Raw genomic sequence first — 27,306 nt, 5'->3', positions numbered from 1 at the left:
AATTAATAAACGTTCATAAACGTTCTTGCAACACATTCTTCGTTAAATGATATTCCCATTGATATATAATTTTATGGTATAACTCAGTGTTTTTTTCTTTAAAAAAATGTTTAGGGGTACTCTCATATAGAATCAAGAAAATCACCACCAGGGGAAAAGCAAATACAGCTCAAATTGGGAAAAATAAATACAGTTCAAATTGGGGGAAATAAATACAGTGGTACCTCAGTTTTTGAACAGCTTAGTTCTCAAACTACTTGGAACCTGAACACTTCAAACCCGGAAATGAGTGTTCCGGTTTGGGAATGTTTTTTGGAAGCTGAATGTGCTCTCTTCTGAGAATAACTTCCATTTTGAGTGCCACACTTCCGTTTTCCTAGTGAGAGAAGGTGGGCTGGGCGGGAAGCATGTGGCCCCCAGAAGGCTATGAGAAGGAAAAGCAACCCCTGGGCTGAAAAAAGTTCCCTCACTGCTCTCCTGGGGGTTCAGCAAAACCAAGCATACACATCTCAGGACACACACCCTCTCTAGGGTCTCATGCAGCCAATGAGAAACACTTACCATTGCCCACTGCCTGGCTTTGATCCTCATTTGGGTGTAGCTGCGCTCTTCAGCATACAGGGCACCCATGAATGAGCCAATGGAGGTGCCACCAATCATGTCAACTGGGATGCCAGCTTCATTCAGCGCTCGAATGACACCCACTTGGGAACATCCTCTGGAGCAATGCAAGATGGGAGTAGCAGGGGGAGAGATAAAATGTACATTAATAGAGGAACCAGTCAACTGTAGAGAAAACCTAAAATGGCAGCTGTCAAAAGAAATGTGAGGCTCCTCTGGCTGGAGAGGATTTCAAAAGTTAGGCCTATGGTCAATCCACTTTAAAAAAGAAATTTGACACCCAATACATGCTATTTCAGCACAACAAAAAGCATTACTCCAGGACCTCAAGAACATTATGCAAAACACTCACACATATAAATTGTGTAAGATGGTGAAGATTTGCACAAAACTATTCTCTGTTCAGGAACCCCACCTGCTAAGCTCATACTGACTGGGTTCAATCTAGGAGAGACTGGATTTGACAGCTGGATCAGTTGCCACTGATATTGACATTTGCTATTTAGTGATTTGTTATAAATTGTTGTGTTCTTTCTTTAAAGATTGTGAGATTCTTTTCCTCCCATAGCTTTTTTTTGTATTACTTCTCTTCTTTTGTTTGAAAACCACATTGTGAGTTGTGCATAGGGTAGTATATAAATAAATCTCAATCTATAAAAATTAAAAATATTGCATTGACTTATCCTGCTAACCAAAAAAAGAGGGCAAGAAAGCAACAGCCCTGCTCTCGTGATCACTAGAACCCTTATTCAGCAACTTCTCTGGCTTGTGAGATTTCAGCAGGTGCACAAGCCCTCTGAGCAGAACTTTGAAATTTTGATAAAATCAAATTTGCTGAGATCAACACTCAGAAGATGAAATCCACATCCTGCACAAGATTCCTAGGCTTTGCTTCTCTGCCCCAGTGGCATACAAAAAATCCAGCCCAGGATGCAATTAACTCAGTGGGGCGGAGTGGGGACCCCCTGTATATGCTCAGTTTATCCTCGCTAGGTCTTTACATTGAAGATGGACAACAAGGCTGAGCTGTGGTGAGCTTTGAGCCATCCTGGGTCCAATATTTTTTTTAAAAAAAGACACCACACCAGGTTTAGCCCAGCTCTTGTGCCATAAGGCCCAAGATGGATACACAGCAGGTGCTGGGGGTTAAACCTGGGACCTTCTGAATGCAAGGCAGATGCTCTGCCACTACACATTCTAATCCTCATAGCTCCAAATTAAACAGGAAGTAAGATACTGTCTTACACCAAGTCAGTTCTGTGGTCCATCTAGATCAGTATTATCTACACTGAATGACAGCAGCTGTGAATCAGGTAGGTAGTCTATCCTAGCCCTACCTAGAGAAGCCTAGGATTGAGCCTGGGACCTCTTCCATGCAAAGCCACAGCTCCACTACTGGGCTATGGCCCTTCCACCTAAGGCAGCTGCCTCATAGAAGGACCAGTCTTGAACATGCCCCTATTCCTCCTCATCCTGTTTTAGAGTAGCCCCAACAGGCCTACTGGCAAGATTGGCCTGACCCAAGCTGACCTCTGGCCTGGCCATGTCAGCGTGCTCCCCTCTGCACCACACACCCCTCACAGCTTTGCAAACAGTAGAGTTGGGTAGACACCAAAATCCAGCTCGCTCCCCCCTTGGATAGTTGTTTTCGCTCAGCAGACATGAAACGTTCCAATTTGAGCACAGTTATGTGTTGGGAACTGTGACAGGGAAAGCAATGGGGGGGGGAGAGAGTTGTTTCTGTTCTCTCTCATGACAAATTGCAAAAAGGGGGAAAAGAGGTAATTACCATGAAGTGGCTGGTTGGAAGGAAGAAGAAGAAAGGAAGAACAGAAGAAAGTATCTCAACGGTAATTGTTACCTGAGACGCCTGGCAAAGTTGCCTGTTTCGGGAACATAAAGCAGCCCCCCCCCCCATCACCACGGACAGGCTGTCCTTTTCCTGTCTTATGTGCCGCTGGCTATGGTTCAGCAAGAAAAGAAACCATACAAAAGGGAAACGCCACAGTTCACCATGAATGTCAAGTGCCTGTCAGAAACAGGCAACCTCCCTTTCAGGGCCCACGAATGGCTTTTAAAACATTTGCCCCCCTCTCATCCCAAATGCAAAAAAACAACAACAAACAAACTGGGGGAGGGTTAAGGCTGTCATCTGAGGCTGTGTGTGGAGCTTGATTCTCTGAGCAGAGCAGAATGTGGTGCTGGGTGTACAGTCCGCTTCACAAGAGTCTGTGCTTTAAATTTTAAGAAGAAAATTCCTAGCCCTCACAATGGCAGAGATTTATTATCAAAGATTTATATGCCATACTTCTAAACAAAACCTTTTTCAGTCTGGGGACTGGGGAACTTTCAGGGGGCAGCATGACGGGTGGGCAGAGCCAGCAATAAAATGGGTGGGGCAATGAGTGCAGAATTTACCTTTGTACAGCAGGCTGCTTAAACCCACTCCCCCTACCTCAGTCAACCATCAGTTCAGTTCAAGGATACATCCCAGCCAGGCAAAAAACACATGGAATAGGAAGCAGGGCCAGAAGGATGTGGGGCCTGGGAAGAGTCCCAAGGGTCAGGCAGAGAGGCCTGGGGGTTTAATTTGCCTTATGGGGACTGAGGTTCACCCTAGTGTCACTAAGCCCAAGAATGTGGAACTGAATTAGCTGCGTCCTGAATTATTCTTCCTCCTGCTTACATGGACTCCATTTTTCTACCCTTCCTCTGTGCTGAATTTCAAATCAGAAACCTATTCAAGGCAAGGGCTGCAGACCCACCACACATTTAAAGTACATAGTTTCCCTCAAAGAGTCTTGGGAAATGTAGTTTAACCCTCAAGGAGCTTAGAATTTCCAACCCCCTTAACAAACTAGTGCCTACGATTCTTCCTGGGGAGTAGGGCTTTAAATGTATGCTTTAAATGTATGGTGCGTACACAACCTAGCACTTTGCAAACCTCCGCGGAATGGACTGCGGTCACAAACCGAGGTACCACAAGATGTGGGAGGAAGGCCTTCCAGGTCTTTTTGAGATTATGATGTTCTCCCAGGTTGATTTCAGGGCCACCCTCACCCCCAATTCCACAAAGCTACACACGCTGTCTCCCTCTCTCTCCCGCTCCCATCAGTTTGAAGCCAGAAGGGAAGGAAAAGTGGGATATTTAGAACATTTAACAAAAGGAGGGGAGGTATAAATACACATCTGGGCTGGAACAAATGTGTGGGCGATTTTTTACTTATGGCATTTCTCCCAAACCCTGGAACAATCAGTGAGGGGCTGGCAGCCAGGCAATTACCCATGTGAAAGGAGAGGAGACAAGAAAATTCCAAGGTTCATTTCAATTTAAGGCGGGATGCATCAGCAAACACCCCCCACACCACTTCTGCAAGTGCCGCAACCTCCTCCCCCAAGGACAAAAGGGGGTGACATTTACAATCCAGAGCCAGCAGCCTTAAATGATCTTGAATGGTCCACCAAGGATATAACAGGGGCAAACATCACCTCCGCACACGGCATAGTTGCTGAAAGACATGGGGAGGGGAACGGGGTGTGCAGAGAACAAAAGGAAGGCGTGCAGTTCCTGGAGTTGCAGGAGCCCAGAATTTGCCCTTGCATGTCTCAATGCCAGAAGAGACTTCTCCAAAAATAACCTGCACACCAGTACAGAACTCTCTGCTTGCACACAGAGGCATTGTTTAGGATCAGGTGTCATAAAGATGTGTTGGGAGGGATTTGCTAGGTTCAAGGTTCAAGAGTTAATCTTCAAAGGGCTATTTTATTTAATTGTAACACTGATATCCCACCTTTTCTTCCAAGGGGTTCATGGTGGCAAACACAGTTCCCTTCCTCCCCATTTTATCCTCACAACAAGCTTGTGAGGTAGCTTAGGCTGAGAAAATGTGACTGACCCGAGGTTACCCAGTGAGTTTCATGGCTGAGTGGCAATTTGAACCCTGGTCTTCCAAGCCCTAGTCCAAGACTAACCACAACACCACACTGGCCTGGAAAACCTGGCACTGCAGAACTCATTGCCCTAAGAAGTATGGTGGAAAACACCTCTGCTTTCCATTCAACGTCTTTTAAAGAACTGTACTGTTCCAATAGACCTTGGGAACTTTCCTTTTTAAAAAATCAACAAGCTTTAATGATATGATAGTGATGCTTTTACAGGTTTTATTACTGCGGCACTGTATATTCAATGTTGTAGAATCATAGAATTGTAGAGTTGAAAGGACCCTCAAAAGCCATCTAGTCCAACCCCCTGGAATGTACGCTGCCTTGTTATATTTTCTATGGAAGCATTGTTTGTAAATAGTAAATTAAATTAATATGTATGAATTAAGTCAATAAATTCAAGCCAGGAATATCTAGTAGTTATAAAGGTGGAACCAAAGACGGGGGGGGGGGGCACAAAATCCAGCCAGTTGCTGCAGTCAGTGAGTTATCTTGAGGGCCCAGAGAGATACCCTCCACTAAGCAAAATGGCCCAATGGATCTGGCAGCCTCCCAGTAGCCCAGCCCCAGAAGGATCTCAAACCGCTTTGGCCAGTCTTACCGAGCTCCACCTCCTCCAAGCACTAAAGCGACCGCATTCCCTGTCAGGACACGGGCCAGCCGGGAGAAGTCCGAGTGTCTGTCTGGAAGCTTCTGAAACACTCTCTCGTACAGTTCTTTCTGAAGGTGAGAAAGAGAGAGGTGGTCAAGGCCATCTTAGATCAAGCATTAGGAAGAGGGAACTTTGTTCTATGTATGACACTGCAGGTCATCTTTGCAACAGCTACAGTGATGCAGGCTGGTGTTATTAGCAACATATCTCAAAAATGTATTGAGCAGTTCAACTAATGTATCTACTGGGCTTACAGCCAAAATGAGATTTTGCACCTATGCTTCACAGCTCAGTCTTTGCTGTTGTGCACCTTATCTTGCATCATTCCTAAGCTTTCAATCTCTCCTTCCTCTGTCTCCAAACCCAGCAGTAACAATACCACACATGGACTGTCTTGGCTCGACCCCATTGAAGAACTTGAACTCAGAGTGTGGTTTCCATTCAAACGCTTAATGCTCAGGTTGGTGCGATACATGGGTAAAACACTGTTCAAAGGCACAAGGAAAGACCTTGATCCAGCAATGGCATGCTCCCTGGAACCCTGTTATGAGGGAAAGGGGAGGGGCACAACTTAGCGGAGCCAGCGGTTCTGAGCCTTAGACTGGGCAGGCAGCCTAGCACTTTTCCAAGAAGAAGGAACCAGACCCATCTGTTCCATGCCTGTGCTAGCAGTTCCATGACCTGGGTGACAGAGGGGAGGCATTACTGCCTCCTCAGAGCTGGACAGGACAGGAACAGTAAAACACATGCACACACATGAAGGGTGGGACTAGACATGGTTTCTGCTAACTCCAGAGGTAGAGCTGGTGGGGCAACAGGCAAAGACAATGAGCCCAAACCAGCCTCTAGAAACTCCAGAGATGAAGCCAGTGCCTCACACAGTAGAGGACTGGTGGAGAGATGGGATGAAGCAAGGGAAATTCCCCCCACATACTAAGACCTTACCTAGGTTCCTCTTTCTTGGGCTATCCCAGCCTGGGGAGAAGCCTTCCGAGCCTACTAGATCCTTCCCAGAGTCATCCGTTGGCCACTGCTCTTCTCTGTCCTGCCCTTGCCAGCCCCCCACCCTGCCCTCTTCCACACACTCAGAGCCTATGACACACACACACACACACACACACACACACACACACACACACACTTTTCAGTTACATGAGTAAAATTGTCCAAATAAGCAATACTGTACAATAATGCTGATTTACTGAAAATGAATTACTGTACTCTTTTATTGAATCCAAATATAGCTTGTTAAACTTGGCAGATTCAGCACTTTCCACCTCGCCTGTTTGCCATTCTCTTACACTGGATATATAACCCTAATCACTAACATCTGTCATATAAAATCCATGCTAAGCACATCATATATCATTTCTCTGTGTTCTTCTCAGTGCTCTCTTTGCACCTGTTAATAAAGGACAGAACCTACATCAGCTTGAAAGCATGAGTTTGGACCTAGTGATCATCCTACTTAACAGCAGAGCCACTGAAATTAATAGGCATGACTATCTTGGGACAATTCATTTCAGTGGATCTACTCTGAACAAATATTGCATAGTAACCCCTGGTATTTTGCAATTTCTTTATTGGTTTTAAACTCAACAGCATAGGAACATAACACTGCCAACATTTTTTGCCATGAAGACTGATCCCTACACTTCTTCTTTGGCAATCACTCATAGCTGAGTAAGATTGCCAAGAACACAGTCTTAACAGCGAGTCTGTAAGTGACTATGGAGGCCAATTCTGGATCCACACGTTCTTCCACAGTTGGGGACATATGTTTCAGGGTGAGAGAGTTGATCGTGGTGAGGGTTTGCCAAACATGCCTTCCTCTCAGCACGTCTCTCCCTTTTGTCCTGAGTTCGAGCGTCTTCAAAGTCCACGACACCTTTGACTCGCAGGCTAGTGTTTCTCAGTTGTCAGTGTTTATACAACTTTTTTTTAGATTTGCCTTGAGAGAGTCTTTAAACCTCTCTTGTTGATCACCAGCATTATGCTTTCCCTTTTCAAGTTTGGAATAGAGTAGTTGCTTTGGAAGACTATAATCAGGCATCCGAACAACATATCAAACTGATGTTGAAGAATCATTGCTTCGACACTGGTGATGTTTGCTTCTTCCAGTACACTGGCAAGTGATATGTAAAATTTTTCAGATATACTGTTGATGGAATCTTTTGAGGAGTTGGAGATGGCGTTTATAAGTGCCCCCCCCCCACTTGATGGCTGCTATAATCAGGCCAGCTAACAAACATACAAAGGGGACGATACGTTATTCAGGAGAAGGGGGGTCAATTGCTTCTGAGTAATTAAGCAGAAAATAAAACAGCTCATCAAGGATGCCGGGGGAAGCGGGGTGGGGAGAGTGCAAGGCTTGGTCTGACCATCTCACACTATGCAATTGCCTGACCCGACAGAAGGCCACCCTAGGGTGGGTGTGGAAGGAAGGAAGAGTGAAGAAAACAACACCCCCACCCCCACAAGGATACATTTTGTTAAATGTCTGGGGCGAAAGAGGAAGCATCCAGGTGCACAAACTCCACCTCCCACACACATAATATGGGGAAGCTTCCCCAAAGAGCACTCAGAGCTCGGTGACAGAGCACATGCTTAGCATGCATAAGGTCCCAGATTCAGTCCCTCCCTTCTCCAGCAAAAAGAAGAGGAAAGAGCTTTTAACTTCTTAAGACCCTGAAGAGCAGCCAGTCAGAGCAGGCACTACTGGCCAAAGTGAAGATGGTCTGCACTGTTATAAGGCAGCTCCTTCTGCTCTTATGATGCCCACCTTAAGTAAGTAGCTGATGGATCAGGCCAAAGACGGCCCATCTAGTTCAGCATCCTGTTCTCAGAGTGGCCAACCAGATGGCCCAATGGGAATCCTGCAAGCAGGAAACATGAATGCAACAGCAACTCCCTCGGCTTGTTCTTTTCAGAAACTAGTATTCAGAGCCTCAGACAGTGGGCAAGCCACGATGACTACTAGCCTTGACAGCAATGTCCTCCCTCTACCGGTGGAGGCAGTTGTTGTTGGCATCCGTCTGTCTCGAGAGACAATGGAGTGTGCCCCTGGGGGTGAAACCAAACTACTGGAGAATCACAGCACTTGCTGCCTCTCGCGTTGTTTTTGCTACGTTAGCAGCATTGAAGTGACCTCTCTGGAGCACAAGCCTGGGCAATGTGTAGAGAGAGGTCCTGGGCTGCCCAGACAACAAGAATGCCCTCTCGACCTGACTTGTATAGACCAAAGGAAAGCAGAGCAATACATTAGGCACCAGCTTGGCTGCATGAGTTGCTGGAAGGAGGCATACAAGACACCATCCAATCACTTTAGGGTCTCCACTTAGGCTTTTCTTCTCCTGAAGATATCCCACAAGGCAATGGAGGTTTAGGATCAGAGTCTTCCTTCTCCTAGATGGGCTACCTTCCCAGGTTGATGAGTCCCATCCGCCCTTCACTTTCCTCTACAGCAGTGTTTCCCAACTTTTTTCCAACTGTGGCCCCCTTCCAACTTTGTTTCCTTCCTGTGGCTCCCCCCATGGGCGTAGCCAGGGGGGGCAAGGGGCAGCTGCCCCCCAAGTAAGTAAAAATCAACACAAATCAATACAAATCTGAGGTTCTGCTTCCCCCAACAAAAATCCTGGCTATGCCCATCCCCCTCATCCTACCGGTAGAAAGGGAGCTATTTAAATGTTTTGTTTGTAAATAGAACAGGTTTCATTTATAATTTTTATAATTTATACAAAATACAATTACATAAAATGATAGGAACATGATGCAATATTGTTGAAGCAGAAAAACATATGATCATGGAGCTAGGAGCGACCCCAAGGGTCATATTTCTGGTGCAACCGCCTGCAATGTAGGAAACTCAGCTAAAGCATCCATGACAGATGGCCATCCAACCTCTGCTTAAAAACCTCCAAGGAAGGAGAGTCCACAACCTCCTAAAGGAGATCCATCTTCCATGTATTATAAAAAGTAAACACTTATTTGACCCAAGTTATTAGACATACAGGGGGAAACCTACATATACAGTCCAAAAGGTGCACACGGATTTCTGTATATATGGAAGAATTTTAAAAAGCAAGTGGTCCTCACTGACCTGATCAAAAAGATCTTGTCAATCAGAGGAGCCCTGGCTGCCTAGATAAACCTCTATAGCCCCACATACTCTTACCTGGGAGTAAGGCCCACTGAACTCAGTGTGGCTTTCTTCTGAGTAGACAGTTATTTACTAGATGCAAGTGATCAGCACCAAACAACCCTGCTTGACTAGGCCCTGGGGTGGATTTCACCCCTAGCCTTGCAGAGCTGAGTCAATGCTGCCGACAGGCCCCGCGCCCCTCAGCAACATCCAAAGCCCCTGCTCCGCTAGGCGCTGGGGTGGATTGCACCCTGCGCCATGCAGAGTCAGGCCCAGGCTGCCACTGGGCCCAGCACTGGCAGCAGCAACAAGCAGCTCCAGTCCGCCCAGCTCTACCCATTGCCACCCCACTACCGCAGTTACCTGACCTTGAGGTTCTGCATCGCAGGCTCTACTGGTCAAAACAGGAGCCTCAGCAATCGACCTCTCCCACTGGAAACAAACCAGGACTGGTGCAAGAAAATGCATGTGGCAAAAAGGAGCATTAGGCCCCTCGTGGGCTGCCCCCTACCCACTTGTGATTGGTCCAGTGGATAGCCAGCCAATCAGGATTTTTTTTTAAAAAAAATTGTTTTCTTCATTTCTCACTTCCCTCTGTGGACCCCTAGCCTTGTGTTATGGCTCCCTCATTTACGTGATTTTCACCTGTGGCCCCCTTGGAATATTCAGGGGGGTGGGCAGGGGCATATGGCCTCTGGTTGGGAAACACTGCTCTACAGCACATGCAGAAACTCCTTCTTGACTGTTGGACGCACTCTTGGTCTTGTCCACTCAATCCACCAGATACTGACTTTGCATGCAGGAAACGTCCCTAACTCACTGAGGGTTTGAGACCCATCGACTACCCTCACCTGATTTGGCTGGCCTGTCAAAGCCATTTCCTGTGACATGGCCACTGCCGCATGCTGACAGCTTCAAGGAGCTACAGGTGAGAATTGAGTGTGGGGCGGGGGGACATGGACAAACTACCCCAGAAGGAGCACAACATGTCCCCCACAAGATGTAGTACGTACATGTCCCCTAACACCCCAGGCAGTATGCTTTCTAATACCAGTTGCTAGAAACTTCTGGAGGAGAGAGTGCTGCTGTGCTCAGGTTCCGTTTGCAGGCTTTCCACTAAGGCACCTGATTAGTCATTGTGAGAAGAGGATGTTGAACTAGATGAGCCATTGGGCTGATTTATGTTCTTAGCGGAAGTAGCCATTGTGGCTTGTAGCTTGTGGCTGCACTTTCCCACACTGCTTGCCTATATGACAGCCAATCTTAGGAGTCATTGGAAAACAGGATAGAGGCTTTCAGAATTTCCCTCTTGGGCAAAAGTTGTTGTGTATCAGAACAGCTAACCAGAAGTCTTAAAGCATGTTAGATGATGCTTTGGGTTGAACAGTTGGGCCGGAATTCTGTATCAGCTAAGAGTGTTGGACTAAGACCTAGTGTTCCATTTCCCATTCAACCACTGGGTTGACCTTGGGTCATTTAGTGTCTGGCTGCCTAACTGATCTCACAGAGTACAGTGAGGATAACGTGAGAGGTGGATAACCCAAATACACCACCTTAAGCTTCTTGGTAGGAAAAGGTGGGATATAAATACAATAAAAATAAAAATCCAGGTCTCATGGGTCAAGCACACACCAACTGCTGGGGTTCTGAGAAATACTGTTGGCAGATGGGTGAAATGAAATGGGTGTAGTAACCACCAATAGTGACTTGGCAATGGAACAGGGCAGTGCTGACTGGTGACCACTGCGAACAGTAGGGCTGAAGGTAAGGAGATCAAAAATAAGTGATGCCAGAGCCAATGACAGGAAGAGCTACACCATGATTGGTTGTAAGAAGGGAGACAGGTGGGAGCTAAACCAGCCTCCAGTTGAACAAGGGATTCCCCACCTCCCTCCCATGAAGCTACCTACCAGCTTGGGGAGGCTTCGCCGTGAGAAAACCCGCCGGGGGCAGCGAAGATGGAGGTGGGCTGAACACCAGCTACGCATGTTGAGCCATTCCACAGTCCGGGAGGGAAGGGGGCCATCCTCCCTGTGAAGTAGAATCAGCTGCTTCTGGGCTCGGACAGCCGTGTTCTCCAGCATCCGCTCCAGCTAGAACAACGATAGAAAAGGATTGTCCAGGTAAGCACAGCTGCCAGTGGCCCAGTCCTACAGCAATCATCCCACATCATTCACAGACACACTTCATGTGCTAGCACACTGATTTAGTTGCCTGCTCCTGCCCCCTGGCCTGCAACAGGCACACTGGGGATAGTTAGTGAGGCATGACCTTCAGAATTCTGTGCTGCTACACAGCAAAGGTACATTTCTCCTAGTGACTATGGTGTGAATTCGGCACTACCATAGAATCAGCTTCTGCATAAAACCAGTTTCTGTTTTTTAAAAAAAGAAAAGAAAGCATGCACTTGAAAATGGATGGGCAGCAACTGATTAATCTCATGGGCCAAAGGGTGGTTTGAATACAATTTGGGGTGCCTAGAACAAGGTTTCTTCCCTCCCTCACTTCTCCATGACCAGCAAAAGAATGGGGGGAGGGAATGCAAGGACAAAAAAGTAGGTGTGTATCCAACTGTGTTCTTCTCAGAGTAGACCCCATGTAATTAATGGGCCTCGGTGATGTGGTGGCTATATTGTCAGGACTAGAACCTGGGAGACCCAGGTTTAAATCCCCCCCTTTGTCACGAAGTTCACTGGGTGATCTTGGGCTAAACATCAACTCTCTGCCTCACCTACCTCACAGGGTTGTTCCTAGAAGAGACATCTGATTAGCAATTGCGAGAACAGGATGCTGCACTAGATGGGCCACTAGCCCATGGGTAGGTAAACTAAAGCCCAGGAGCCGGAGCCGGAGTCGGCCCAATCGCCTTCTCAATCTGGCCCGCAGACGGTCCGGGAATCAGCATGTTTTTACATAAGTAGAATGTGTCCTTTTATTTAAAATGCACCTCTGGGTTATTTGTGGGACATGGCTGGTGTTTTTACATGAGTAGAATGTGTGTTTTTATTTAAAATGCATCTCTGGGTTATTTGTGGGGCATAGGAATTTGATTTTTTCTTTCAAAATATAGTCCGGCCCCCCACAAGGTCTGAGGGACAGTGGACCGGCCCCCTGCTGAAAAAGTTTGCTGATCCCTGCACTAGCCTGATCCACCTGAGTTTTTCCTTTCTGCGGACTTTTAAAAAACTACCTTTTAGATCTGTAGATGTACAAAAAGCCTTGTTACAAAAAGAGTACAAATTAATATTTCAGTTAGGAACCTTGTTTCCAAAAGGTTTGAATACCAAATTTGACCTTGGATGTTATATACAGTATAAATCATTTTTTTGTGCCTTTGTTCGTTTAGCAATAACAGAAAGGTGTTACTGTACCTTTAACCATGTATGAATGCGATGATTGATTCAATGAACCTGTAATGTATTTAAATGTTTGATATTACCAGTTTCTATATTTGCTGTGCCTGTGAGTATTTTGTGTGACCTTTTGTCTGGAGCGAACTGTGTTGAGTGATTAGGTAAGACACAACATGAGATGTGTATTGCCATTTTGTATTATTTAGCATTATTAACTGATGAAGTTTGCTGCGAAACCTGGATAATATCTGGAGAACAGGTCTCATCAATTTGCCTTCAATTGTCCATTTGTATCACTTTTACCGTGGGAGTGGTGTGGAGTTGTTTTCCCGCAAACCGCTCATACATATATGGCTTTGCGCTTCCAGCAAACGACTACTTGAAGAACCAGGGTGGATAAAAATCAATGATTTTTTTTAAAAAATCAAAAAAATCGGATTTTTTTGATTTAAATCGGATTTTTTTGATTTAAATTGATTTTTTTGATTTAAATCTGATTTTTTAAAATAAAATGCTTTTTGAGGAAAATATATTACCATCCAAAGGTTATTCCATCATGAAATAAAGATTAGTTTTTTAATTATGTAGAATAAGGTTGTATATGTTTATTTTTTGGGGTAAATAAATGCCATTAATCCATTCACAATGTCATGCTCTTCCAGAGGTTTTTGTAAGATTATTGGGCAGATTCTCTGCCTACAAGATATTATCACAGATGCTTGGTTTACTTTTGCAGTTCTCAAAACTGAATTTGACTCAACAGAGATCACATGCCTCTTCTTCACAGCAAAAATGTTATAACATGAACAGAGTTGAGAAAAAGACCTTAATCCTATTGTTCTACAAACCTATGAATACAGAAACAACCCCTTCAGTGCTAAGTTTCAAGAAGTTCAGTGAATAGAATAGAAACAATATTTTTCTGATTGTTTGGAGTGGACAGTATTTAAGTTTTTCATGTGATTTAAATCGACTATGATTTAAATCAAGCCTTACTGACTAGTGATTTAAATCGTGATTTAAATCGTGATTTAAATCAATTTGATTTAAATCAAATCCACCCTGTGAAGAACGCTTTCCCGCAACCACTCCTACGTTTATGGCTTCGCGCTTCCAGTGAACAACTATTTGAAGAACAATTTGTTTGATCCAGCTGTGTAATGAAATACTTACTGCATACACAACCGGTATAGCAACGAGAGAGACATTAGTTCATTCTATGTTTATGAGTATCTTCAGGCTTGGTTATGCACACTGCACTTTAGTTTGCTCATTGTTTAGTAGGTTTATGAGTTTATATACTTATTCTAGTAAAATTGTCCTTTATATTCATAAGCCAGTTCTGGTGTTGTTGGTTTGTTGTTTAATAATTGTTATTACACCTGATACTTTTTGTGTATACTTTGCAGTATTTTAAATTGTAACCTGCCCTGGGATCTTAGGGTGAAAAGTAAGAAAATGTAATAATAAGCAATAATCATAATAGTCATAAGAAAGGGAGAGGCAAGAAGATCATCCTAGGGAGCAGCTAATGTATCTGGGTGTTGATAACTTCTGTGTCTCACAGCCTATTTATTATCTTGCCTCTATAAATTAGAAGCTCCAGGGCATTTCGATCATTTTCACCATCCTTCCCAAGCACCCTATCTATGCTGGATGAATGACTGGTGTGGGGGTTTTATTTTGTTTTCCTACATTTTGCATAAGAAAGAGTGTGTATCTTGAGTTCAGATAGTCACATCGTGCAACACTGGAAAGCGCAGGGGTGTCACTATGAGGAAGGTGTTTGTGGTGCAGTCCTAAAAACAGGCTTGTGGATGCATTTTGCCAGGCTCTGCCATAATCAGAACAGAAGAAAGGGGAGAGAAAAGCAGCAGACCTCAGAATCCAACACAAAAGCAGCTTACATGGCCTGAATCTCATCCCGGTAAATCCGGTGCCTGCAGTTTAATCGGGAGTGCCAACCCTCAGCACAAGTTGATAAGCTCCAGCAGGCAGAAAGTTGACTTGCTTGCATAGTGGGGCTAAGCAGGTTGCAGCTGACACAGAAAGCAGCCCACAACCAGAAAGCTGCTCTCTTAAATCCTTCCTCTCAGACGTCTGTATACTGTACGTGATTTCATTTACTAAGTGGTATAGAATGCAGGATGGATGACATTTCAGTATGTTGTGCAGCTAGTTTGCAGACAGACTAGAGCATATCCACAGATTTGCAAGATACAATGGTGGTTTGCAAGGCTGGCTAGAGGTTCCAGATACGTAGCACAGCTCTGCAGCAGACCAGGGCTCAATCTCTGACATGTGCAGTTAGGGCTGGGGGGGAAATGGTCTGAAAACTTGGTGAGTCACTGCCAAGGATCAACGGTCTGGCTCAATATTAAGGCAGTTGCAAAATTGCTCTATTATTCAAAATAATGATGAATAGAATCTTACTTTATGTTTAGAGGAAGGGCAGTATTTCAGTGATACTGAATCTGCTTTGCATGGAAGAGGTCCTAGGTACAATTTCTGGCATCTTCAGGAAGGGCTGGTAAGAGCCCCTGCCTGAAGCCTAGACAGCTGCTGCAAGTCAGAGTAGAAAATACTGAGCCAAGTGGGATGACATGGTAGAAGTTAGAGGTTTGGGAAAGCCTCACCTCTCCAACCGTCGGCTCCTGTTCCCCCAGGCCCACAATCAAGATGCAGTCGGCCTGCCGGATGCAGCGCTGAGTCCAGGGGGTGAGAGTGCTGTCAGACTGGTAGAGCACGATGCGGTGCATGTCCTCCTGCTGGCCCAGCCAACTGGACAAGCGGTACTCATGGATGCTGAAGAGGGGAGAAACACAAAGAGGAAGAAACCGGTATGAGGGGGCTCTTTGTATCCAAAGGCCTTGGTCTTGAAGCATTAGTCAGAACCCATGATTGTGGGGACAGCAGGGGAGAAGAGCAATGGCAATGGCTACTAGCCAGGATGGCTGTGCTCTACCTCCACAGTTAGAGGTAGTGGTGCTTCGGAATACCGGCTGCTGGAAACAATGGGGGAGGGTTGAGTGCTCTTCTGCTCCTCCATCACTTTTAATTTGTATACTGTCTTTCTTTTTTACAATAGCCAAGGAGGTTTACAAGCTAAAGAAACAAAGAATGTACACCTTATAACAATCTAATGTAAAACAAAAATGTGATGATAAAACTTATCTTTAAAATGAACAACCTACATCAAATAAAGTAACATTCAACAATCATTAGAATAATATAGAATAATATTAAATATCAGCATATAAAAATTAAACAGAAATCTACTCTTAACAATTACAATAAATAATTTCTAAACTACCATCAATAAAGGGGACGTGGGTGGTGCTATGGGTTAAACCACTGAGCCTAGGGCTTGCTGATCAGAAGGTCGGCGGTTCGAATCCCTGTGACGGGGTGAGCTCCCGTTGCTCGGTCCCAGCTCCTGCCAACCTAGCAGTTCGAAAGCACGTCAAAATGCAAGTACCCTGTTTCTCATATTTTAAGACATACCCATAAAATAAGCCATAGCAGGATTTTTAAGCATTCAAAGAATATAAGCCATACCCTGAAAATAAGACATAGTGATAGGCGCAGCAGCAATGCCGGCCGCGGTAGATAAATAGGTACCGCTACAGCGGGAAGGTAAACGGCGTTTCCATGTGCTGCTCTGGTTTGCCAGAAGCGGCTTTGTCATGCTGGCCACATGACCTGGAAGCTGTACGCCGGCTCCCTCGGCCAATAATGCGAGATGAGCGTCGCAACCCCAGAGTCAGTCACGACTGGACCTAATGGTTAGGGGGTCCCTTTACCTTTTTACAATCAATAAAACAACTGCTAGCCACAGTGCATAAAATAATACAATACAAATTGAGAAGCAGAGACTGGAGGGTGGGGCTAGGCAGATGGAAGTAGGCCTTGCCAGATGAAGTCTCTCCCCTCACAGTTCTTCCTCCAGGCACAGCTTCCTTATGAGGACTCTCAGGGCTAGGGAGTGGGGCAAGGCCTTCTTCCACCTGCCTTGCCCCACCCCCTGGCCCTAGGAGTCCTCGTAAGGTTTTCCCGCAGGCATCTAGTTGACCACTTTGAGAACAGCATGGGTTCTCAAAGTGGTTGGACAGGTCCCTGAATTGACCCAGCAGGTTCTTTGCATGTAGCAAGGGTGGGGAAAGGCAGGTGCTGGGATTCTGGGACAAAAGAATTGGACTAAATGTCCATCTGGTCCAGCATCCTCCTTCCCGCAGCAGCCTGCTAGATTGCTGACTAGGAAGCCCACAAGCGGGGCATGAAGTAAACAGGTTCTCATCCGTCCTCAGCTTCATGCCTTGAGCACCTAGAGCACACACATTGGCTCAGTTCCCTGCACCTGTCTCACTTCAAAGGGTTTCCCTATAAGCACTAATCAGCTGATTGGTGCTGAAAGCACATATTCAAAAGAAGATTGCTGCAAGGGTCAATCAGTGGTTACAGGGAACCCTTTGACCTTTTATAGGTGTCCCCTGATGTCATTATCCCATTAGGGAACTGACATGGGGATGGGGATGTTCTTGCCTACCTGTAAGAGCTGGTCAATGGGCAGGTGGAGGAATTGGGGATTTGGCTCACCAGTTTTCCCCACCCCGCAAGTGATAAAGCCTGCTGCATTTGGCCCCCTTCCTTGTCCATTCTGCTGAGAGGGACCCAGGACATCTGCCTCAAAGTCCCACCCTGGGGGCACCTCTATCAGTATTTCTCCTGTATGATCCGTGCTGAAATAAATGGGGTCTGTGCAGGAGGAGCAGTAATGTCAATGCGGCTCCCCTGTTTCATAGCCTATCCCTTGGGATATGTGAGTTGCCACCTCTCCCGTTAAAAGCAGCTCTTTCAGAATAGAGAGGGGTAGCAGAAGGGAAAAAAATCTGCATCAGAATGAGCAGGAATCACGGCACTGCGCTGTATCATTTGGACATCTGTTCTCTCTGGGTGACTGTATTTTTCATTCCCAACTAAGCCCTCTTAAGAGCAGATCTACTTAAGTGAATGGGCCAAAGTAAGTCATGTCCATTCATTTCAATGGGTCTGCTCTGAATAGGACTAGCAGTGTAATTTGGCTTTGTCAGAAAGCTTCCTTCCTACACTCTATATGACCCAATGCTATTCATCCTCTTAAGCTCAGGATCCAAATCTTCTACCTTAGCACAACCCATCCCCTTCAGCAGAGGGTTTCCCCAGCTCACTTCCTATTTGTGTGGGTTCTGCCTTCTTTCCATTCCACCCAGGAACTTTGTGTCAATAGACACAGGATATGCAGATGCCAGCCATTAATCAGACATTTCATGACAACTTTTCAGGAAAGGAGGCAAAAACATCCAACGCCTTCAAAAGCAGGGCTAATTAACCTGACAGCTGCCTGATTTTTCAGGGGCTTGACGAGCAAAAAATGAACCCACAGGAAATTAAGGGTGTTCCCCCCTCCCCTTTTCTTTTCTCAGTTTAATGGCAGTTTAAAATATTCAAGCTCCCTGCCAATCTCAGGCTGGAGAATCCTAAACTTGTGCAGTTAGGGTTTATTTTCATTTTTTAAAATCCCGTTTGCACTTCAGCTGATGTATACTGTGTTGGTGGGCTCCACCTTGTTTTATTCACACAACATCCTTGTGGGGAAGGATAATTGAATTCAAATCAATTTTATGTATCATTTTACATTGTTGGGACAACAGCATATTAAATATAATGAGGGGAGAAAAACCACATTAAAACAAAATAAATATTTTTTTAATCACCCAAAAAATCATGTACAAAAATTACCCAGAACTATAAAATGCCCATCCCACCCACATAAGAATGCCAAAAATAAACCACCAAGAGACAGATTGCTAGGGCTATCCAAATGCCCAGGTGAATAAAAAAAAATATTTGTCTGGTGCTAGAAGGTTGAAAAGCTCAAAACATCCTCCACAACACTAAAGAGACAACACCAGGAGTTACCTGTCCAAAGCTGCAGAACCAAGTTGCTGTTTGATGTTGTCACTGGTGAGGAGCAGAGCAGGACCTAGAAGTAGAGAATATATTTATTTATCACTTTTCATCAAAAATATGTATCAGAGTGGTTTACAGCAACTGTACATAAACTCATGCAATAAGAACCCTATAAAAAGTTGAAATCAGAAATCAGCTAACTGCTCCTTCTTGGGAGACTGGAGGAATGGGCAGATACAAATATGAAGCCCAGGCAGGTTTCCAAAGAGAGAAATCCACTTTGGACCAGTGCTTTGTGATGAACCTTCTGGTATGTAAATACATTCATAATTTGAAGCAAAAACTGTACAGTATGTCACTTTTATTGATCTAAAGACAGCTTTCGATACGGTTCCTAGACATGCATTGTGGCAGAAACTGGAAAAGACAAATAAAGACTGCTGTCTATTATTTCTCATCAAAACATTATACACCGACACATCAATACAAGTAAAGGTGGATCTGGCTGGGCATCTTACTACTAGAATTAAGACAACTACTGAAGTCAAACAGGGATACATTTTGGCGCCTTTCTTGTTTAATTTTTATATTAATGACATGGTTAAGAACTGGAGGGCCTACAGTTTGTCCCTGTCACAATTCTCGACCAAAAACTCTCAGTTTTAGTGTATGCTGATGACCTAGTACTTGTATCTAGAACCCAGGTAGACTGAGACAGCTGCTTGCGAAATTAAGTTCATATTGCACGAGGAATGCTTTATCTATAAACTCCGATAAGACACAGGTCATTGTATTTGGGAAGCACCATAAAAAGCATGTTTGGCACCTGGATGAACACATCATAAACCAAATAAAAACTTTTAAATATCTGGGATTGGTTTATTCAGAAATGGCATCTTGGAATATACAGCTATCCAATATTAAATTGCAAGCCTTTAAATCAGCAAACACTATTTTGAAGTTCACTGCTTGCAAAGGTGGAAATCTGGTTAACCCAGCTCTATCTGTGTACAAAGCAAAATCAATGGCCCAGATTTTATATGATGCAGAGGTTTGGGGTACCTCAAAGTCTCTGGTTTGGAAACCCCACAGAATTATTTTTAATCGTCCTTTTAGGTTTACCCAAAGATGTGCAATCTGCCATGGTCAGGTTGGAAACTTGCATGCTGGGCATAGAGAGCCAAATAGATAAAAGAATCCCCTGTTACTGGTTTAGAATTCAACATATGGACAAAACTAGGCTACCAAAAAATGCCTGATTGAGCTCTCAAATGGATTACCCCGTAAAAACTGGGTACATCACGCTGCCCAACTGATGGGCAAATATGACCTCTCAGTGACCGAGATCAAAGAACTTCCTTTATATTCCCAGAAAAGTATTTTTAAACGAACCAAAAGGGCAGTGGCAATTAAAATTGACCTAAACTCTATGTACACATCCATGTGCACCCCATTATATTTTAAACTTAGAGAGGCCCATGAACAAACACCTTATTTCAATGAACTGACTTTTGTACAACTTCGAAAAGCTTTGACAGAGTTATGATTAAATACAATAAACTCTGCTTATAGAGATGGGAAACACCAGAGGCATACCAACAAACGAACGCGTTTGCATGATTAGGGGATGTCCTGAAGTAGAGGACCTTATGCATTATATCTTGCACTGTCCTTTATATAATGAAGCAAGAGACCGATAGCACCCATAATGACAAGGTCCCCTGGCCAGAACCCCTCTGACATGACTTTATATCTCCTCACAGAAATAGATATGTGACCTGGCGTGTAGCACTCTTTGCAACTGCTGCTAGGAAAATTAGAGCAAATTATATAGCCAAGATAGCCACCAACTGTAAAGGAGATGACTTTATTTGACCCTACCTACACCAAGTTATGGGGACGCGGGTGGCGCTGTGGGTTAAACCACTGAGCCTAGGACTTGCCGATCAGCGGTTCGAATCCCCGTGACGGGGTGAGCTCCCGTTGCTCGGTCCCAGCTCCTGCCAACCTAGCAGTTCGAAAGCACGTCAAAGTGCAAGTAGATAAATAGGTACCGCTACAGCGGGAAGATAAACGGCATTTCCGTGTGCTGCTCTGGTTTGCCAGAAGCGGCTTAGTCATGCTGGCCACATGACCTGGAAGCTGAACGCCAGCTCCCTCGGCCAGTAACGCGAGATGAGTGCCGCAACCCCAGAGTCGGTCACGACTGGACCTAATGGTCAGGGGTCCCTTTACCTTTACCTTTACACCAAGTTATATTCTATCTTTATTACCAAACTCCGAATATAATTGTACACTGTATTAATTAACATTGTTTTTAATATATTAGTGGCCATGTAGTGATTTTAGCCTATAAATTTTATTGTTTAATATCTTAACCTGTATATTAAGATACTTTTATAGCTGTGTTTAGATTAGGTAATGTTTCAATAATATAAATGTTTTAAATTTTTGTATTAACCCAGCCTATTTCCTTTTAATTGTTGAATGATTCTGTGTACATTGCGGCAGCCTTTGGCTATGTGCAATAAAACTGACTGACTGACTGCTCATCAGTTGCTCCCCTAAATCAAGAGACTGGTGTACCACTTTGGACTGAAGTGGGTGGTTTTTCAGAAAGTGGTGCTTCCACACAGAGGCTCTCAGGACCGTCCTGGAGGGCCTCAGCAGAGGAGATTTTCTAGCTTCTTTGGACCACGCATTCTGATTCACCCCCTTTACTGACAGTTTCTGGATTCTGCGTACCAGGGCAAATACTAGCAGTACTGAGCTCTCATCCCATTTCTGGTGGGTGGTGTTACTGCTCATCTTCCATGCCCCAGTGGCAGAAAAGGTGAGCAACAAGGCCTTGAGGAATTTGGGGGAGCAAGGGACATTCTGGCAGCAGCAGAAGTGGTGAGGCAGAAGGGAAACAGCAGCCGGGGGGGGGGGGCAAGGGGCGACACATTCCTGGTTTGCCTCATGTGGTAAAACAGGATGGGCCGCCCCTGGGACAAGCATACAGTTCCCTTCCAGTTAATATATGCTCCTCTGACTGGTTGCCTGGAGAAGGCTCCTAACTCGCCATGGGTGCGTCCATTTGCAAGCATTTACCCTTGTTGTAAAAATTTGCAGAGCTACACGGTCCTAGAATTAAGTGGATCCTTGACCCAGGAAGAGTCCAGGTATCCTGGCAGGCAGACGAAGGTTGAGCGTCTCCTGCCTACCAAATAACAGAGGCCAAACCAGGACGTACGAAGCAAGGTACTTTATTAATTAAATAATAAAGCTATTGCAATAGCGATCCGTCCACACAAGCAAGTTGAAGTGAAGGGACCCCGAACAAAGGAAGCTTCACAAATTTATAGGTTTCATTTCCAATAGTACAGAATTGCATAAAAGGTGGGGAAATGGGTTCTGGGAGGGGGTAATCGCGAGAGGACAAAGGGGTTGATGGAATTCTTGATGTAAGATATCATGGTGATAGTCCAGGTAATGATTATGCATGTCTCCTTATTGTTTGACAGGAAGACTCTGCGGATGTGGGAAGATTGTTGATAACACCTGTTTATCAAATAAAATTGTTGTTCTCACTGAAAGTGTGTATTTGAGTCGTGCTCTTTTAGACTGGCTAGGTGGCAGTGTGGTATCAAGAAACAGTGGAAACAGTCCGTAAAATATGTTGTGCCACAGAGGTGCCTATTAACTTGCAACAAAGTTTATACAAATATTCAACGTTTGCAATAGAGAGAAAAGACTACACTTAAAGTTAAAGAAGAAGAAGATATTATACAGTAACTAATAATACACAGAGAGGATACAATTCTAACAGCGGTAAAACGTTCACAGTTCAGAGCGATGTTTGACAGCTTATAACATTTTATCAAGGACAACGAACTAAAAGCTTAGAAGGGTGCATAAGTGGAAACCTTTGCAAATAGTAGAGTCAAACAATTAATTCTTCAGGATGGCAGGATTTTTTAAACAGGTACAATTTGATAGAAAGGTTCAAGGTATCAGTGCAAGGTTATATTATTGCGGTTTCGTAAATAGATACAGTTTCATACAGAGTAGAGAATAGGGAGATGCATCGGGTAACATGATAGAGGACACCATAACATTACTAAAGGAACAACGGAATAGTTTATTAGGGATAAATATATATATCTTAAAAAGGTCCATGGTTCAGCTGAATCTGGGTCATGAAAAGTACAAGGGAGGGCACCTCAGGCGGGGATTTGGGAGGGTGGAAGTTCCGAGAATGGGTGATCGTTTTTGGTTATCTGGCTGGAGGTGCGATTATGCAAGTTTCCATGTGGGTGTGAGACAGGATTTAGCGATGGCTTATGTAAAAGGGTGCGTGTGTTTTCCAAGAGGTCTGGAGGAACTGTCTGGGTCAGCAGGGGATTAATTTACCTTGATACTGCAGAATAGGCTTCTCTTGACTTTTGAACCATGAAGTCAAGAAAATGGCTTCTCTCTGGCTAAACTGTCCCCTCTCTGTACATTGGTAGTCTCGTAATGCATGGGGGCAAATTCCTCTTACCCTGCCCCTTATAACATTTCCCCTCTCTGCGGATTAATTTTTAAGTAATTAAAAATTATTTCCGCACACCGGGGTAATGTACTCCCCACTCCCAAGGTGGAACATCGGTACTATCTCGGGGAACTCAGGGGAAGGACATAACGGAGCTTGAAAGGAGGTTGGGGAGGGCTTTTGTCTGTGGGGAGTTAACATAGCCGGGAAACATTGGAGGCAACAGCAAAGGGAGGTAAGGAGGAGGATCAAAGATAGAGCTAGAAAAAGGGTGCCTTTCACGATTTCCCTGAGCCAGGAGGCATTGGGAAGCCACGACCAGATATCCCAGTCTGAGACCCCTTCATTCTGCACCTCGTGGAGATCTTTTGTTAGGGAATCGATGGCTCGGAGGTGTGCTGTTATATTCAGGGTCTGATCGGATACATACATACAGCACTCCGCCCCGATGAGCTTACAGGTCCCGCCCTGCGCTGACAGGAGGAGATCAAGAGCCAAGCGGTTCTGAATAGAGAGGGATCGGACCTGAGTGAGTTCTGTTAACACTGCTAGCGTGGCGGCCTCAGATTCATTGATGAACCGCAACAAAATATCCGTTAGTTTTAAGATGTCCATATGGTTCGAGAAAGCCCCATAGGCTGGGAACACTGCGCGGAGCCAGGTCTCTGCCTTTGCCTTAGGTTTTAACGGGGTAGTCGGGGACCTCCTGTTTCTCAAGCGGCCGGTAGGTAAGTCCTGGGTTACCCGGAACCCTGGGTGTATGTGGCCGAGGAAGCAGGATCCTCTCATGTGAATACTGACCCACGTATAACCTCGGGAGGAACAGAGCCAGAATAGCCCGCTGAGGGGTTTCCCAATTCGTCCGGTGCTAAAGGCTTCTATGAGACCGTCAATGGGTGATTCTTGAATGAACGGGAACAAGACGGCTGTCAGGGCAGACTTGAGATCAGGGTAAGAACGGGAATGCGTGTGATTCCTGACTAAGGTGAGGTCCTCTCCGGGGTTTATTAAGATCGTAACGGGGCATTTGCTAGAACCCACATGGCTTCCAGTTCCTGTAAATTCTCTACAAATGGGTCCTTGGGACTCACCACTCAGGTATATATACTGTGAAGTGGGCTTTAAGAAAGTAAGGTTCCGGTTCAGGAGGTAGGTACTCTTATACTGTTGGAGGGTGAGGGGGTTTGCAACGAAAGGCACTCCCTGCTCTATGTGGGATGGGATATGGGTGCAGATCCAGCAGTCAGTTAAATTCGTGGCATGGGCGGCCCGCTGAAGGAGCTGGACGTACGTATTACTTTGCCATGCAGAGATATCGGAAATGCGCGGGGGCAAGGGAAGTCCTGTAAGGTTGACGTTTCTAGGGGCAGTGCCGAGGGGCTGTAAAGGGTCCTGTCGGTGGAGTAAGTGTAGGTCAGTTGAGACTCCCCCGCATCTCTGGGGTCCTACATGGTCCCATTCCGTACTAGCCCCACCTCCAACTGAGTGTAACCATCCCTCGACATACCTATTTCCTTCCCAGGTTGATGCCGTCCCTATGTCCCATATACAACAAAATTTTCGAACGCAGATACCTTGAATGGTCGTAGCAGTGGATGGATTGGTACACATGAATCCATAAGTCCAAAAGTCATAATGCATAGAGTCCGTGTATTCCCCCCAAAGTCCTTGTCCTTGTTCTGCAGGGTCAAAAGTCTTAATAGTGGTGCCCCATTGGGTCTGATGAGAAGTTCCATTGTGGCAAGTTAACCGGTTCCAGGAATGGTCAAGGGTAAAGAAAGCACGTCCCAATATAGAGAAGGAGGCAGACCTTATAAGTAATTCCCAGGTTTGGGTGCCTCGCAGTTGGGGTCGAAAGGCATGTGGTAGCCACCTCTTAGTTCCGGGAAGGCAGAATTTGAAGTCTCCAAGGTTGTTCAAGGAAGTAGGGTCAGAGGAGTCGACGGTCCGATGATCCAGGAAGAAGAACTCAGAAGGATTTTCTCCACAATTGAGCTGCTGGGCTGCGACGTAGGTGATGAAGGCGAGACAGTATCCCAGGAGCAGGGTCCGGTCCATCTCACGGGTTGGCAGAGGCGAAAATCTGTATAAAAATAAAGAAAGAAACTCGACAGACACGATACAGTTAGGGAAGGGAGGGGGTGGTGGTTTTTGGGTTTGAGAAAGATAAGGGAGGAGGGTGGGAAAACTGGGTTGGGTTTTGGGAAGGTGGTATGAGAAAGGGAAGGTAAAACAAAAACTGGGGTTTCAGGTCCCGCTCCCGGTGTCGTGGCATTTCTGTTTCCGGAACTGCATTCGTATGGGTGGATGATCTGGGTCGTCTGGTTCAGGTACTACAAGGATCTTTGACATCCACTTCTCCAGGTCTCCTTGGTCACCTTCCTTGGCCGTTATTGAGATCGAGGTGGGTTCCTCGGGAGGGTCTTGGGGGGATTCGATGGCTGGCGCGGGATTGTCGAGTGGGACGGTGTCTTCGGTGGAGTTGATGGAAGATGGGGAGGTCCTTGCAACGTCACCCAGGTCGTTGGGGTTTGGTGCGGACTTACAGAAGGTGTGATGAATCCAGGCAGAACGTTCAGAGACCTTGATTGCAGTTGGGGTCGTCAGGAGAATCTGGTAGGGTCCTTCCCACTGGGGTTGTAAGGTGGCTCGCCTGTAAGTTTTAACCCAAATCCACTGTCCAGGCGTGAAGGAGTGAGCATCGACATCAAGGGGAACATTCTGACAGGTCGCTGCATAATGGTGTAGTTTCTTTAGTTGTCGTTGTAATTGTGTAACATATACAGTCAGTTCGTTTTCCCCAGTCTCTAGCTCAGAGACGGGGAGTTGGGTGGTATGAGTCGGGGAGGGTCTGGCGAACAGGAGTTCATAGGGAGATAGTTTCAAGAGTCCTCTCGGCTGGCTACGAATATTATGTAGGACTAACGGAAGAGCATTTATCCATTTTAGCCCGGTAGCCTTACAGATTTTTCCCAATTGGGTTTTTATAAGTCCATTCATCCGCTCCGTCTGACCTGAAGAGGCCGGATGGTACGGGGTGTGGAGTTCCCATTTAATTCCAAATGCCTTGGTGACAGACTGAACTACCTCTGCAGCGAAATGTGTCCCACGGTCAGAGTCTAATCGACGTGGAACTCCGTATCTGGGAATTATTTCCTGCATGAGGATTTTGGCAACGGTTTGAGCATTTGCTCGTTTGCATGGAAAAGCTTCTGGCCAACCTGAAAGTCGGTCTGTTATGACAAGTAATTGTTTAAACCCCATACAGTTCGGGAGTTCTGCAAAATCTAGTTGTAGGCTTTCAAAGGGTATATATGCCCAAGGTCTAGACCCTGGTGGTTTGCGTGGTTCTTGTTTTGGGTTGAATCCGGCGCAGATGGTGCAATTTTTGGATACTGCCTTCGCAAATTGGTGTGCACCTGGGGCATACCAATGCCTAAGGATGCTGTCTGCTAGGCGGTTTGCTCCCCAGTGTGTGAAATTGTGTAAAACCCGGAGGTGGCGGGGTACCCAGGCTTTAGGCATTGCTAGACGTCCGTCCGGCAAAACCCACGCATTGTCCCTTTGGTGTGCCCCCAGTTGTTGCCATGAGCTTATTTCTTCTACACTAGCGGTGTGATACATTCGATTGAAGTCTACATCGGCTGGAACTAAGATGGCTTGAAATTCATTTTCATACATTTCCCCTCTCATGGCCGCTGCCTTCTGGGCAGCGGCGTCCACAATACTATTCCCTAAGGAGACAAAGTCCGTGCCATTTGTGTGTGCTTTGCAGTGTATTACTGAGATGGCCTTCGGGAAATGTATGGAGTCCATTAGTCTTTTCACTAGCGGTGCGTGAGAGATTTGTGTTCCTGCAGCTGTTAGGAATCCCCTCTGTTTCCAGAGGGTACCCGTAGCGTGTACCAGTCCGAAACAATATTTGGAATCAGTATAGATATTTACGCGCTTGCCTTCACTCAATTCGCAAGCTCTGATAAGGGCAATAAGCTCAGCTGCCTGCGCACTGTAGCGCGGGTTTATAGGTGCAGCTTCTAGGATGGTGTCGTGTGTTACCACAGCGTACCCAGTTTGTCTTGTTCCAGCCACGACCTTGGAACTTCCATCTGTAAAGATTGAGATATCTGGGTTT

General features: G+C 45.5%; 1 protein-coding gene across 4 annotated transcripts in view; it reads right to left on the bottom strand.

Annotated features, from left to right (window-relative positions):
- The window catches only part of PNPLA7 (patatin like domain 7, lysophospholipase), a 107,388-nt gene that overhangs the window by 23,361 nt on the left and 56,721 nt on the right, over positions 1–27,306 (bottom strand). For all 4 annotated transcript variants that reach the window (XM_060270399.2, XM_060270400.2, XM_060270401.2 and 1 more), the window contains 5 exons: positions 18,668–18,731; positions 15,346–15,514; positions 11,267–11,449; positions 5,165–5,283; positions 562–718 (listed from right to left, as the gene is read on the bottom strand). In XM_060270399.2, coding sequence (XP_060126382.2) covers positions 562–718; positions 5,165–5,283; positions 11,267–11,449; positions 15,346–15,514; positions 18,668–18,731 — 692 coding nt within the window. The remainder of the gene's footprint in view (positions 1–561; positions 719–5,164; positions 5,284–11,266; positions 11,450–15,345; positions 15,515–18,667; positions 18,732–27,306) is intronic.

This window comes from Zootoca vivipara, chromosome Z2 (genome assembly GCF_965207765.1).
Source record: "Zootoca vivipara chromosome Z2, rZooViv2.hap1.1, whole genome shotgun sequence".
Taxonomy (NCBI): Eukaryota; Metazoa; Chordata; class Lepidosauria; order Squamata; family Lacertidae; genus Zootoca; species Zootoca vivipara.
Note: the sequence above shows the minus strand (reverse complement) of the source record. Positions and strands in the feature narration are given on the sequence as shown.